This window comes from Oculina patagonica, chromosome 7, assembly GCF_052425735.1.
Source record: "Oculina patagonica isolate OP01 chromosome 7, crgOcupat, whole genome shotgun sequence".
NCBI lineage: Eukaryota > Metazoa > Cnidaria > Anthozoa > Scleractinia > Oculinidae > Oculina > Oculina patagonica.
Genome location: NC_135764.1, coordinates 28,123,125 through 28,137,452, shown reverse-complemented (window position 1 = coordinate 28,137,452; position 14,328 = coordinate 28,123,125). Strand labels below are relative to the sequence as shown.

Sequence of the window (14,328 nt, the reverse complement as noted above, 5' to 3'; positions counted from 1 at the left end):
GGGCAAAATGCTTGGAATTCGGGCAAGAAGCCCGAAGAAAAAAGAAAAAAATAAGCCGACAAATCTCAACATTACGTTGAAAAAGAATTACATCAACAGAAAAAAAGTATGATAACTTGTGGTTCAAAAGTCTAACTGATTTCTCATTCATGTATGTTTTCGTTTCCTCTTGCAAATTGCTATAACCGGGTTCGATTTTTGTCGCAAATTCTGTGTGACCCTAAGATTGATTCAGTTGCAATCATTTTGAAGTGTACAAGAAGAAAATTGGCGAGGGTGACCAGAAGTTAGGATTCTCCATAGCTCAAGCGTTTGCGTGCTGTGGATACAGTGTAAGACCTTGAAACTGTTAAGTCTTAAGGGCTAGCTCAAAACTTTAAACGAAATGTTTTAACCCATTTATCCCTGACACGCTTTTACATAACTTTCAAGTGGGAGAAAAACATTGTAAATTGGCTGCCCAAAATACGTTAATTTTTGCTGAACTCAGGAGTGAATAAGTAAAATATTTCTAAAGAAAAAAGGATACAGTGCATTGACATATTCGGGCAACACCACGACATTGATAAAAGAACTATCGTTTCCTTGAAGCAAGCAAGCAAGTTGAGGTTTTTACACAACTATATATTTCAATGCACGTTTCGTTGTCTATGCATGTCATTTTTTTTTTTCGGGCAATTAGGTCTCCGCCCCCCCAGGTCCGAAGGTCCCCGTACGCCTATGACCTCTACTTCAGTGAATAGTTGTTAATTATGCTTGTATCTGTGGTTCTGCTTCTGCTTGCAATGCTTAGTGAAAACCAGGCCTAAAGGCATATTCCCTGCTAAGCAAGAAAAGATATTTCCAACACTGTTTATTGCTAAGTAAAGGAAATGTTGCCAATCATGGAAAACCAGACCATCAAAATATGGTTACATGCCATGCATATTTTGCTTCTAGGAAACAAAAATTAATGCAGGCAACAATGCCTCCTGTAGCCAAACTGGTAAACATAATTGGGAGACACAGCACATGCACTGACTGTTCCTGGAAACAATTGTTTCTTGCTTTTTTTAGGCAATAAGTGATCCACAGTGCAGGGTTAACATTTACATTAAGTAATCTAGCAGTCTGTCCATATTCCATTGGCTTGGATATGGACGGCGAGCATGCTCCAGGGAAAACTTCCTCTTTGTGCCTTGCTTAGGGTCTGATTTGCACAGCTGAATTATAATAGCTGACGTCATGTAGGTGGTATGCCATTCACATCCCTCATTACCAGAGCCACGAATTTTCCTGTCAACTTTCTTCATGCAGCGGGCATAGTCTTTAATATGATGAATAAGCCAACGTATGTTCTCCATGAGCCTGAATTAACAACATAATTTTTTTATTAAAAAAATGTCAGTGGTAAAAGTAGGACTTGAACCCTTTTTACGAACAATTTTCTAGTAATTTTCTGGGACTTTTCAAGGACTCAGCCCTTTCACTGACTCTCAAGATCTCAAAAATTATTATTTCTCCCAACTGTCTGTACATTTCTTATGTTGGTTCCGAGAATTAAGTTGTAACTTGAGTTTAAATTTCTAGAACTTTCCAGGGTCAGTAGTCTTTTTCCAGGATTGGAAATCCTGAAAGTGCCACAATAAAATTCCTGGACTTTCCAGGTTTTCCAGGATCCGTTTGAACCCTTTAAAAGGATAAGTCTGTGTCCGAGTCAAGTGGCCCATACAGTTAAAGCTTATCCCAGTTTCTGTAGCATTAAGTGACTAGGAGTTTTGGTACTCCCCCCTGAATGGGATGCTAGTCTATTGCAGGGCTACCCCCAACATTATTTCACCAGTAACCATTCACTGGGTGGAGAGAGGCACTATGAGACAAAAGAGTCTTGCCCAGCCAGGGCTCAAACCCAGGCCATTTGACTGGCAGTCGAGCACACCTTGCCAACATTTTATATCTGGTGCTACTGTACATATTGGCCGTTCCGAGGTTGCGCAGGGAACTGGGGCGAGTTTCAAATTTCAAGTAATCGATAATCTGACACCACCACATGAAAGATCGCGATGAGATTGGTGATTTGACCAAGTTTAATGCTTTCAGGATGCACAGAAACGAAGTTATGGACCTTGAAACATGGTTAAAAATCCATACAAAAGTCCTTAATAAAGCCAGCATCCCCCAAAACCATATAAACTCTCAAATTTTTTATCCGTTTTGTGACTGCAGCTGTAAAATCCTGCCAGAGACCCATTATTTGAAAGAAACTAAGTTGAAAATCACTATGTTTGCCCATTTTAAAGAGTATCACAAAAATCATAAACAATTTAAGAGTTTATATGGTTTTGGGGGATGCTGTCTCAAAATAAGAGACGTATGGATTTTTAACCATGTTTCAAGGCCCATTACTTCGTCTGTGTTCATCCTAAAAGCGTCAAACTTGGTCAAATGACCGATCTCATCGCGATCTTTCATGTGGTGGTGTCAGATTATCGATTACTTGAAATTTGAAACTCGCCCCAGTTCCCTGCGCAACCTCGGAACGGCCAATACATGTATTGAGATGTCCAAACAGTAAGAACAAAGCAATATAAGTGACACCTGCTTTGCAGCATCACAGTACATGTGATTGGCTAACACTGAATAGTTATTGTTCCAGAAAATATCCATGTCCCAAGGGTTCTCAAAACAATCCAGAGTTTGGCTGGCTACTTGATTATGTAGCTCTAAACTTGAGACACAATCCCATAAAGCTTGGCTTGTTAAAGCTACCAACTCTTCCAGGCAATGACATTTTGAAACCCCTGAACCCCTCCCATCCCTTTGAGATTGCCTACTCCTCCCCCCACCCCCCCCCCCTTAGAAATTCCACCTTCTGTGTACTTGCATGGTTATGATATTTTCTGAAATTGCACGGCTACACTAGGTGCAGTATTCATTTATACTGGTGATTACCAGGCCAGGTATTAATAGTATAAAAACCTCACTGCATACTCATTACCTCATTGCTTAAGATTAAGTTATGGGAAGAGTTTGTGACTGCTGAGGCAATAGGCATGCAACAAGGATAAAAGTTGAAATTCTGTCAACTGCCACCAGGGAAGGTGGGTTTATTGTGAAAGTTGGCCGTCATGCTGGAATACCATTAAACTGGCCACGTTTTAAGCAGAATGATGGGATGTACACTCTTATACCGCATGCACCAAAACATAGGAATTCAAAGTCACCTGGATGGAGTGTTTTTCCAGCTGCCTCCCTTTGCCATTACAGCAGCGGGATCAAGCTCAGAGAACTCTACACCTGGTTCGTCAATATGTTCATCCATCAAATCAATGTCATCAATGTCGCAGTCCCCATTATCATCAGAACCGAATCCATTAACACGGACATCAATGGGTAACACTTTCAGTTTACACTTTGCTGCAGAAAGCAGTTGATAGATGACTGCATCTCTACCCTTTAGGTTCTGGACATGTAGAAAATGAGAATAATTTATCATACTTGTAATTACATTCTGAGCTGTAAGTTGTCAGGAAAACCTGATCACTTGGGAGAAAAGGGGTATGGAGAAGCAGGAAAAGGGAGAGCAGCAAGCAGGATTCTTAAGGTCAGGAGCCAGGAGAAAACGAGTAAAATTTTGCAACATTTTGTTACATGTTGCAACAGATATGGGTTAAAGATGAGAGAACAGCTACGAGAGGGGTGGAAGGTTGAATTAAAAAATATGGGAAGCAGAAGTCATAGGCACAAAAGTAAGGAAGTTCAGTCCCTCTGTCCCCCTGAGTCAAAACAAGAAAAGACTGTCAATAAGTACAGCAAAGATTTGCCTTTGTAATTCCTTTGTTCCTTTTAACGCCATTCAGACCATGCTTTTTGGGTTTTTCAGACCCAGGAGAGGGGGGGAATCCACGCCCTTCTCCAGATTCTGGTTTCCTGAATATTCAAGTAATCACCATGAAATTTGATATACCGGTAAAGTCGGAAAATCAATATTTTGATATACATCACATGGGATGATATGACGTCAAACACGTGACAATTACATCATGATGTCAAAACAGCCGCCATCTTGGATCTGCCAACTTGGATTTCAATTTTAATTTCAATCACCAAAAAACCGCTTAAAATTACTAAAGTTAATTTTCATTAATAGTCTGTCAAAATGCTGTTGCCATGGTAATGTCAAGTTCCAGACACAACAACCCATCCAGCAATGTACTCCCAGATACATTTGAAATAGTCTGGCAAAGTTTGGCAGCATTAAGTTGAATATCTAAAAAGTTATATGTTCAAAGTCAACATCTGGTGGAGGGAATTATGTTTCTCATTCATTATACTTCAGTAATCATTTACAAATTAATATTACTTTTAGACAATACCTCTGGTTTGAGGGACTTTGGTGTATACTTGTGCTCCATAAGATAACCCGCGTTGAAGTATTTGTGATATTTTTCATCACCATGTTTCTGTGCCAGATACTCCTCTAACTTTTTGAGGCTCTGGACAATAGGGTGTTCCACATCTGCAGCTATTGGGGTAACAAGCTTGCAACCTCGTCCACTATAAAAAACACAAGTTGTTAAATATAGAAAGGCAAAATCTTAAAGTAGAACAAAATAATTTATTTACTAGTGCAAATATGGTTGTATCGCAAGACCCAGTTATATACTCAACCCCAAAAAAACTAAACTATAGTGTATATTATTCTACATGCAAATATGCAATCATGGTACCTGATTAATAGCCAACAAGACATGGGAATTTGTCAAAAAATTTAAGGTGGCTCTGAAATGGCTCTGGATAATTTTTTTTAACATCAAAGCAAAAAGTTTAATCCTAACCTGCTGATCATTTTTCAATGATAAAAAATGGAGGTCACTGGACTCATTTTGAGTTAAAAGCGCTTAAAGCGAAAAGTAAGGGTGTTTTTAACAGGTTATATTGTTGCAAATTATAGTAACCAGTGACCTCATGAAAATGACCTAACTTGTTCAGCAATGATTGGACATTTGTTTGAAATCATTATTGTTGTAGCAGCTGCAACTATTTAAAATTCGTTGTACTGACCTATCATAGTTTAAGAGCTAAAAAGTGCTGGAAACCGTTGTGAGCCTCCTTAATTTAAACACTTACTTTTGTTATGGTACTAAAATGAATATTTAAACAAAATAATACCTATATAGGTGATAAATCAGTGTGATGCGATTCCCAGAGGTTATCTCTTTTATTTCATGTTCCACATCAGTGTAGAAAGCAGCCCATTGGCACTTGGAAGTCACCCGTCCAGGGCCCAAATTGTAGCTGCGCTCCTGCCCCATGTGGCGCACAAATAACGTACCTCCTTTGTGCTTCACAGGCAATGACAGCACAAGGGTTCCAAAGTGGTTTTCATCCTTTTGCGTGTCCCTATGTGGCAAGAAGAATGATCCCTTCTCGTACACCAACAGTTTATAGAGCCTAAGTTCCACATTTCTGGACTTAACTCCTGGTGCAAGAATGCGACTTGCTGCAGTCGTTAGCTCATCAAAAGCTTTGTTCCAAGTAGGATTGCTGCTAATTGTGAACTCTTCAGGATTCAACTGCCAACATGACCTCACTGTTGTATCAACAACTGTTTCCTCATTTCTGCCAAATGGAGCCTGACTACACAGACCAATCAGATCATGGATGGAGATAGCTGTGCGATTAACAGCGTTCTCTTTACCGTCAGTGAATGAAGGATCAAGGAAGGTGTTAGAGGCTTTGAAGTGAATGTCAGGAACTACAGGACACACACCTGTTAGGAAAGAAAACACAAACATCTTTCAAAAAACAGTCCTAGATTTAAGGACTCTGCAGGGATCTGGTTTAGCAAAGTCAAGACTTTCTACAATGCAGGTGAATTTAAGGCAGGTAGGGTTAAGGGACAAACAGTTTTGACTGAAAAAAAAAATCACAAGTGCAATTATCTTCTCTGGCAGATATGCAGTGTACATGTAGTTGTGTTTGCGTGATTCAATATCTCTTTTGAAAAATATTGTTTATAGTCATTGCTTATGCATACAGCTGTAAGCTTTGAAGAATAACAATTTTAGTAACTATTTTAGGTAAAATTAGAGGAATATTTCAGAAATAATTTTAGGCATTCACTCTTTTCAGTGTTTCATTGTAACACCTAAATTATTGCGGAAACCGCGCAAGAAAAACCTCTGGCACCCAGGGTAAATTGCAACATGTAATGATATAGATACAAGTCAGAATTAAGTGTGGGGACTGCATACAGTAAACTCTCTTTAACAGGCCTTTATAACCTTTATAAGACTAGCTGACACCTACATAAGACGGACACCTGGTGTTGGTCCCGTCCCTCCCATTTTTCAGTCATTTAACTGTAACTAAACTCTTTATAAGACGGATTAACCTCTCTAAGACAAACAACAACAACAAAAAAAAGTTTATTTGAACTGTAAAATTACAAAAAGAAATGTTTAAACAATAAATAAATTAAAAATACATACAGTTGCTGGTCACCCAAAATAACTAAAAAGCTAAACTAGTTGGGTGACCACCAGGTGAGCCAGCCGGCCAGTTGGGTGAGCCAGTCCTAAGGTGTTTGGTTTAGAGAAAGTTGACTGTATTATAAGCAGATTTCAGACCAACCTGAGCAAGAAAAGTCTCCAGGACATTTGTTGCCTTGAATAAGATCTGTAAGCTTTTTATACTCTTCCTCTACAAACTTATCTTCCCACTCTTTTTCTTTGATAGTTATCATCGTGGACAATGTACTGTCAAAATACAATGCAGGCAGTGAATGAATGTTTTACATTTGAGCACATTATAAACTTAAACCAAAGGAAGTGACCTTGCATTGCTAAAATGTACTGTTAGTACAGTGGTCACGGACTAATAGGAATGAATTCAAAGTGGTCTAAAAGTTGAAAACATCAACCCGAAACTAACAGATCAAATAATGCACCTATCAATGTAAATCCCGCGGGGGGGAGTGCGGGCCAGGGGTGGGGATTTGACAAAAAAGTAAAAATTGCAGTCAAATTCCCGAGGGTGGGAAAAATATTTTTGTTCAAATGTACCTAAGAAGACCCACCCAGGGGCAGAATTCTAAAACAAACTAACAAGTACTTTCTACATACCTTTACTGATTTTCTGTCAATCCAACCGTTTCGGTATTCATATTGAAAACAATAAAAGGTCACGGACGTCTTAGATTTCCCTTAGGATTCCTACTCCAAATGTACTTGAAAGTAAAATATTCTTAAAATCGCTATTTTATGACTAAATGGCGTTAAAAGTGGCAGATAAATGCCGATGAAAAACTCAGAATCGTACCTTGCAATGAAGCATATGATTTCCAAAGCCACGAGAAGGAAGAACTTGGTAATCGCGTCTGAAGATTGGATCCAGGCGCTTCCCGGTCAGAGTCAAATGTCCCAACCCCCGGGACGCGACTCGCAGTCAAATGCCCGACAGAGGGGATCGTTCTTGTTGTCAAATCCCGTGCCTTTGCCCGCACTCCCCCCCCGCGGGATTTACATTGATAGGTGCATAACACCGACACGTTTCTGTCATTAATTTCGGCATCAAATCAGCGAGGAATTCCGCAGACATGAACGGAGTGTATTTATTTTAAAACCATGGATCATGCAAACTTAATGTTTCAACATTTGTAGGAGAGAGAGATTTTGTTTGCTCCAGAAATTACGATCAGAAAGGATCTAAAGTGAAAACATCGAGAACTAAATTTGAGTCAAGTCTAAATCACAAAGATGGACAACGTTTTCATTCATAGATCCCATCACACAAACCACGCATTCAGTTTAACAATATATGTCACATTACTTCTCTTAGGTTGGGGAATATAGTTTGAAAATGCATAATAAGGTACGGGGAGCAAGGAAATGTTATCCTAACGAGCGGAAAAGAACCTGTAGTTAGTCTGGATACATGCACGCATTCGAGAATCGATCTGCTCAGTCTTGCAGTTGAACGAGAGAATTTTTGAAGTTTGCGATGGAATTCGACTGCCAGACTCACTGTATCGCTTACTATGAATCTAAATTACAACAAAGCACAATAAGTATTCTCATAAGGGGCTACATACCGCTATTAATCAGCAAAGAAACAGCCACAACACAACTGCAAACCTTCCCTCGAGACCAAATGTCAATGAATGAATGAATGATCAGGCGAAAAGCGCGCCAAATCGATCACATGACGACTAGTAGTGGGTCATGTGACATCAAAGGAACCAATCACAGCATCTTATTTTTCCCGCGAATAAAGCAACCCACGTGCAAAAATGGGAAGACTGATGACAGAGAAGTGTCAGAAAAAGAGGGTTTTTTTTTTCGTGATCACAAAAGGGCTTTGTCTTTTTCGTGAAATTGGCATTCTTATTTTCAATTGAAACGTGATTTGGTTGCATTGACGGCCAGGGGTACCATAAATCGACTGTTTGTTTTTTTTTTTTTTTTATGAAAATTGCTAACTACATTTTTTTCCTCAAAAATGTGACAGTAAACCGTGATTCGTTCTACCTTTCGCCTGGTAAATTGCGTGACCAGTGGTCACTCAACTTCCGATAGTATTTCATTTTTTTTGTATTTTGTCAAAAAAGTCTCTCTTACAGATGCTCGTTTTATTTTGCATGAATGTTTATCAGAGCCAAGTTCTAATTTCTGAAATTTTGTGGGGTAATTCGTGAGGATTTTTAGAAAGTACGCGTACAGTAGAAACTACTACTAAGCATAATTAAAAAAAAATCCCGAACATTTACAAGAGTTAGAAGTTGGTCAAATTTATGCCCCTTCCCACCCCTTGCCACTCAAAAGGGTACCATAGCAAGCCACCTTAATGCACATCTCATATAAAAGACCACAACCACATACAGGAAACAAAACTGTTTTCTAATTAATAACATTTTTGTGGGGTAATTCGTGAGGATTTTTAGAAAGTACAGTAGAAACTACAAGCAAAATGAAAAAAAAAAAATCCCGAACAGTTTTACAAAAGAAACTAGAAGAGTTAGAAGTTGGTCTAATTTATCCCCCTCCCACCCCCCCTTGCAACTCAAAAGGGTACCATAGTAAGCCACCTTAATGGGCACCTCAAATAAAGGACCACAACCACAAACAGTGTAATATAAACTTTTATTTACAATTTCTGCTGTAGGAAACAAAACTGTTTTATAATTTACAATATGTTTTCTTTAAATAACATTAATGTATAGAAACTGGAAAAATTATTTTACAAGTTTTAGGGAAAAAATATCACAACTTCCATCTCACTATGAAAAATATATGGCCTGTGAGATAGTTTTGCAAAAATTATGCAAAAAATCATTATGAGTGCATCCCAATCTGTCTGTCACTGAATTTGTCTAATTATCAGCGCTATCGATTTACTCAAAAGTGACACAATTGCTTTATTTTGCATAACAGACGCCACTTGTCTTCTGCTATGCCGGCAAATTGAAAAAGAAACACAACTGGACATTTGCTAAAAGAAGCATAAAATTGCTCAAGGCAAGCCTAAAATTGAAACTATGTAAAATTGTCTGTGTTGTCTAAAATTCACAGTCTGATGTGGGTACAGGCCAAAGTGATATAAACCCATAGTAGAGATCAGGGCAGGCTATCTATCTATGGTCCACAGTCTGGGTATTCACGGCGTGCATGCTCCATGGAAAACTTTCTCTTTATTCCTTGCTTATGGTCTTTGCACAGCTGGATTATAAGAGCTGAAGACATGTATGTAGCATGCCAGTCACATCCCTCATTACCAGTGCCACGAATCTTGCTTTCAACTTTCTTCAAGGAGTGGGCATGTTTTCGGATGTCTTTAATGAGCCAGTGTACATCTTCCATAGGCCTAAAATAACAGCAACAAAATTATTGCAACAATCTCAGTTTACTGTTTTCCTTAGTGGCCATTTGGCCACCGACTGTCTAAGTTTGGTCACCAAGGAAACATTATTTTTAGTTGCTTAATTAAGCTCACACTTTCAATCCTTCGTCTCAATTTTAGTCGCCAGGCTTGCGGCTTCGGTTCCAATTTAGTAATGCCAGCTCCAAAACTATAGTCGCCATGGCCACTAAAATGGTCTTAACATGGAGGGTTGTATTGATTAGTCAGTGGTAAAATAGCTATCAGTGTGTAATTGTATATAACCTAGAGGAAGTTAAAAAAAAATTAAATCTTTTTTTCAGTGGAATTACTTTAAATCTCCCAGTTTTTCGCCGTTTTGGATATATAACTTCTAATGCTGGTTTACGTTAAGATGTTTTCTTAAGTAGAACTCATCTAAAAAAGTCCCTAATAGAAATCTAAGCCACACTGAAAACGAAAATATTGACAGCTTCACTGCAGTGTCAACCTTCAGGGGGTTAGGTTACCCTATTATAGGTTAACAGTTTGTTACTGACTCTTTTTCATTTTTTGTTAGACGTTTCGGCTAATACTTAAGCCTTCATCAGGTTACCCTGTGGGATTCAATTAAAATGTACAAATACACTGTAAAACATTATGCTGTAAGAGTCAGTTAAGGTATTCACCTGGATGGAGTGTTTTTCCAGCTACCTCCCTTTGCTGTTACAGCAGCTGGATCAAGTTCAGAGAACTCCACCCCGGCGTCGTCATCATCCTCACATCCAAAGTCGGGATCGTCCATCAATGTAACCTCATCAAGGTCACAATGGCCATAGTCATGATAGCCCCATGCATTAACACGGACATCAATTGGTAACAGTTTCAGTTTAAACTTTGCTTCAGAAAGTAGCTGATAGAGAAATGCATCTCTGCCCTTGAGGTTCTGGATATACAGGAAAGGAGAATATCATTTCAGGATAGGGAACTAAGCTGTAAGTTGTCAACCAAAATGCGCTTTCTCACCAAAAAGAAGTATGACAACATAAAGCCAACTAATGAAATACAACACCCCCAAAATAAATAAATCGAATTGACTTTGTTTAATGAGGGTAGCATGTAACAGTCTTGCAACTGACAAACCTGTGACTGAGATTCCTGAACGAATTAGAATTTAGAAGTGCTCAACTCGTCGCTACACTGCTGGTGCATTGCCCCTTAAGAGAGCCTATACTTGCAGGCTAGCTATTACACTGTATGTTAAGTAAAAACCTGCAAGTTATTTATTTTAGACAATACCTCTGGTTTGAGGGACTTTGGAGTATATTTATGCTCCATGAGATACCCTGCATTGAAGTACTTCTGATATTTTTCATCTTCATTCTGTGCCAGATACTCCTGTATCTTGCTGAGGCTCTGGACAATGGGGTGTTCCACACTAGCTACAGGGGTTACCAGCTTGCAGTTTTGTCCACTAAAAAATAATACAAATTGTTGGAGAAATTGTATACAATTTAAGAATATAACTAAATTATTTTTATGGATGAACATGTAACACCAGAACCAAGTTGGTTTTTCTATTATTTAACTCTACTGCATGGGCAACCCTCCAAGTTAAGACCATTTTAGTTGACATGGTGACTAAAATAATTTTTTTTGGAGCTGGCAACTAAATTGGAACCCAAGTCGCCAGTCTGGTCTTTTCAAGCCAAAATTATAAAAATTGAATTATAAAAATTTAAATGTAGTGAGAGGAAATTCCAAGTGTCTCTTAAAGCTGATTTCCAGTCCGTACTGCGCAGACTCGGGGTTTGTTTTCGTTTTTGTTTTGAATTCGTTGAAACGTTACACTTCGGTGACAGCATACATAAAGTTTTTTAGTCCGCCATTACAGTTCCTTTCATTCAAGAATTCCCGATGAGCTGAAACGTCCGTTTGAAATAGCGTCAAGGTTCTTCTACTCGTTATTATTTGTTCTGCAAGGATATCCGGCGTTAATAATGAAGAAAAATGAAGAAAAAGGTAAGTTTGTCACGGAATTTTTAGTTTTGCTTGTAAAAATTCCTTCGTGTGAGGCTCACATAAACATTGCAGCCGAGATTGCGCAGTACGGACTGGAATTCATCTTTAAGGGTGCAAAGAAATGATTTTCCAGCTTAATGCCCCAGTAGCCCGAAAGTTAACCTGAAATCATACCCTCCCTCCCTACTACTGCTGCGGGGGAAGGAGGGCATGATACATTTGCTTGTCGAAAGTCATGTAAAAAAACCAGATTCTGGTTTTTTGTCTGATTGGTCGAGAAACAATACTCAATGGAGCGGTGTGAACTGATTGGTTGTCGTATTTCAACAAGACTTCCGGTCAGAAGCTGGTAATGACAAAGACGAGTCACGTTTACTGCGAGGACGAATTCTTTTCTACGCTAGCTGAAGCCCTAACAGATTTCAAGTGTAACTCTCTGAAGGCAGAACAAATAGAGTGAGCGACAATGCGTAATAATTTTGGTTTCGTGAAGATGTTTTTGTTGTTCTTCGAAAACAATATTCCAGAGATGTTGGAATGTTTACAAAAGCGACCGATCCTATCTGCCGTAAAACAGCTCTTGCCGGTGAATTCCTTTTTTTTGTGTGTAAGCTGAAATAAAGGGACGGCATCTAGTACAACTGATAAATGTATGTTCGCAAGCGCCATCTCACCTTGCTACTAAAAGCATTTTTATCTCAACACGGCGAAGTTTAATTACAGGCTGTACATATGTACAATTTTTCTCCAGACGTTTTTCACGCCTTGTGGAAATCCGAGTCTCGAATTTGCCGCCAACTACAAAGAGTGGTTTGACAGTTCGACGACACATTAGTTTATTTAAATTAGGGGGCGGCTGGCGGCCGGTTAAATAAATGTATCAGGCGTTCTTTTTTCCCTCTCGCTTTCGTAAAAAGAAAAAAGAACGCCTGATCGCAGGTTACCCGAAAGTCATCTGATTTCCACTTGTCCAAAAAATCTTAATAAGCATGATTAATTTCCTCATTTTTTTTCCCCAAAAACTTTTTCTTCCCATTATTTATTGGCCAAGTTAAGGATAAACTCCACTAGCCCAACTTCAATGTCCACTAGCCCTGGGCCATCGGACATGCAGTCTTTGCACCCTGCAGGCCTATAACTTGAACCTCACACAATTTACTCAAACCTTTTTTATTCCCCTTCATGTCATTTTCTTAATTCTGCTCTTGATAACTCAAACCCCTGATAATAAATTAAAAACCTATTTCGATTTCGAAATTAAACTACACGTATAAATTGTTTCTTTTTCAATTTAAGAACTACCTGTGCAGATAATAAATCAGCGTGATGCGATTCCCAGTGGTTATCTCTTTTATTTCGTGTTCAACATCAGTGTAGAAAGCAGCCCATTGACACTTGGAAGTCACCCGTCCAGGGTCCAAATTGTAGCTGCGCTCCTGCCCCATGTGGCGCACAAATAACGTACCCCCCTTTGTGCTTCACGGGCAATGACAGAACAAGGGTTCCAAAGTGGTTTTCATCCTTCTGCGTGTCCCTATGTGGTAGGAAGAATGATCCCTTCTCATACACCAACAGTTTATAGAGCCTGAGTTGCACATTTTTGGACTTTATTCCGGGTGCAAGAACACTGCTAGCTGCAGCCTTCAGCTCATCAAAGGCTTTGCTCCAAGTGGGATTGTTGCTAACAGTGAACTCTTCAGGATTCAGCTGCCAACATGACCTCACTGTTGTATCAACAACTGTTTCCTCATTTCTGCCAAATGGAGCCTGACTACACAGACCAATCAGCTCTTGGATGGAGATAGCTGTGCGATTGAAATTGTTCTCTTTACCCTCCGTGAAGGAAGGATCAAGAAAAGTGCTAGAAGCTTTGAAGTGAATGTCAGGAACTACAGGACATACACCTGTTAGAAAAGAAAACATTAAAAGCCATCTCAAAAAACAGTCGTAAATAATAAGGATTTTTAGTACTAATAACTGCCCACGTACAGCAATTTATTTCAGCAAAGTCAAGTTTTATGGGATGTAGCTAACTTTTGGCAGGGTTGAGGGCTATAACAAAACCCCAATAACCAGGGCTGGAAAAAATTTTGAATTTCAGCTTGCCCTTTAGATAAGCCGCTCTTAGATTTTGCTTGCTGGCGGGTCAGTTGAATGCAGGTCATGTGATATGCAACTCTGAAATTAAACCCTCAATCAACAGTTTACGATTTTTGCTGCTGTCAATCATCTTAGCAGCCCTCTTGGGAAACAGAAGTTCACTTCAACCAGGTCAAAAGGTCACGCCTTTCAGTTGTGATTGGTAGATTTCGATCCATTCTGTTCGTTTCTGTTTTTCATGGCTCATTGGCCAAGTGGCGCCCGTTTTATGAGGTCCAAATAGGCGTAGAAATTTCTGTAGAGCTGTACGTTTCTACACATTCCATGATTCCTAATCCATAAGTGGGTAGCTCCAGAAATCGTGCGAGT

General features: G+C 39.2%; 3 protein-coding genes across 5 annotated transcripts in view; 1 reads left to right on the top strand and 2 right to left on the bottom strand.

Moving 5' to 3' along the window:
* The window catches only part of LOC144660590 (P-selectin-like), a 179,468-nt gene that overhangs the window by 122,726 nt on the left and 42,414 nt on the right, over window positions 1–14,328 (top strand). The gene's annotated exons all lie outside the window — the stretch shown is intronic.
* Window positions 799–8,136, bottom strand: LOC144660609 (uncharacterized). 2 transcript variants are annotated; one of them, XM_078521277.1, is made up of 6 exons: window positions 8,075–8,136; window positions 6,616–6,740; window positions 5,152–5,752; window positions 4,356–4,536; window positions 3,204–3,442; window positions 799–1,347 (listed from the first exon to the last, which is right to left on the bottom strand). In XM_078521277.1, exons 2-6 carry the CDS (start codon window positions 6,725–6,727, stop codon window positions 1,089–1,091), a joined length of 1,392 nt encoding a protein of 463 aa, XP_078377403.1. In that variant the 5' UTR covers window positions 6,728–6,740; window positions 8,075–8,136; the 3' UTR covers window positions 799–1,088. The 2 variants fall into 2 exon arrangements, with proteins under 2 accessions (XP_078377403.1, XP_078377404.1); XM_078521278.1 differs by having other exon boundaries at window positions 6,616–6,734; window positions 8,076–8,131.
* LOC144661016 (uncharacterized) lies at window positions 9,615–13,445 on the bottom strand. Its single transcript, XM_078521734.1, has 4 exons — window positions 13,162–13,445; window positions 11,137–11,311; window positions 10,527–10,783; window positions 9,615–9,843 (listed from the first exon to the last, which is right to left on the bottom strand). Exons 1-4 carry the CDS (start codon window positions 13,302–13,304, stop codon window positions 9,615–9,617), a joined length of 804 nt encoding a protein of 267 aa, XP_078377860.1. The 5' UTR covers window positions 13,305–13,445.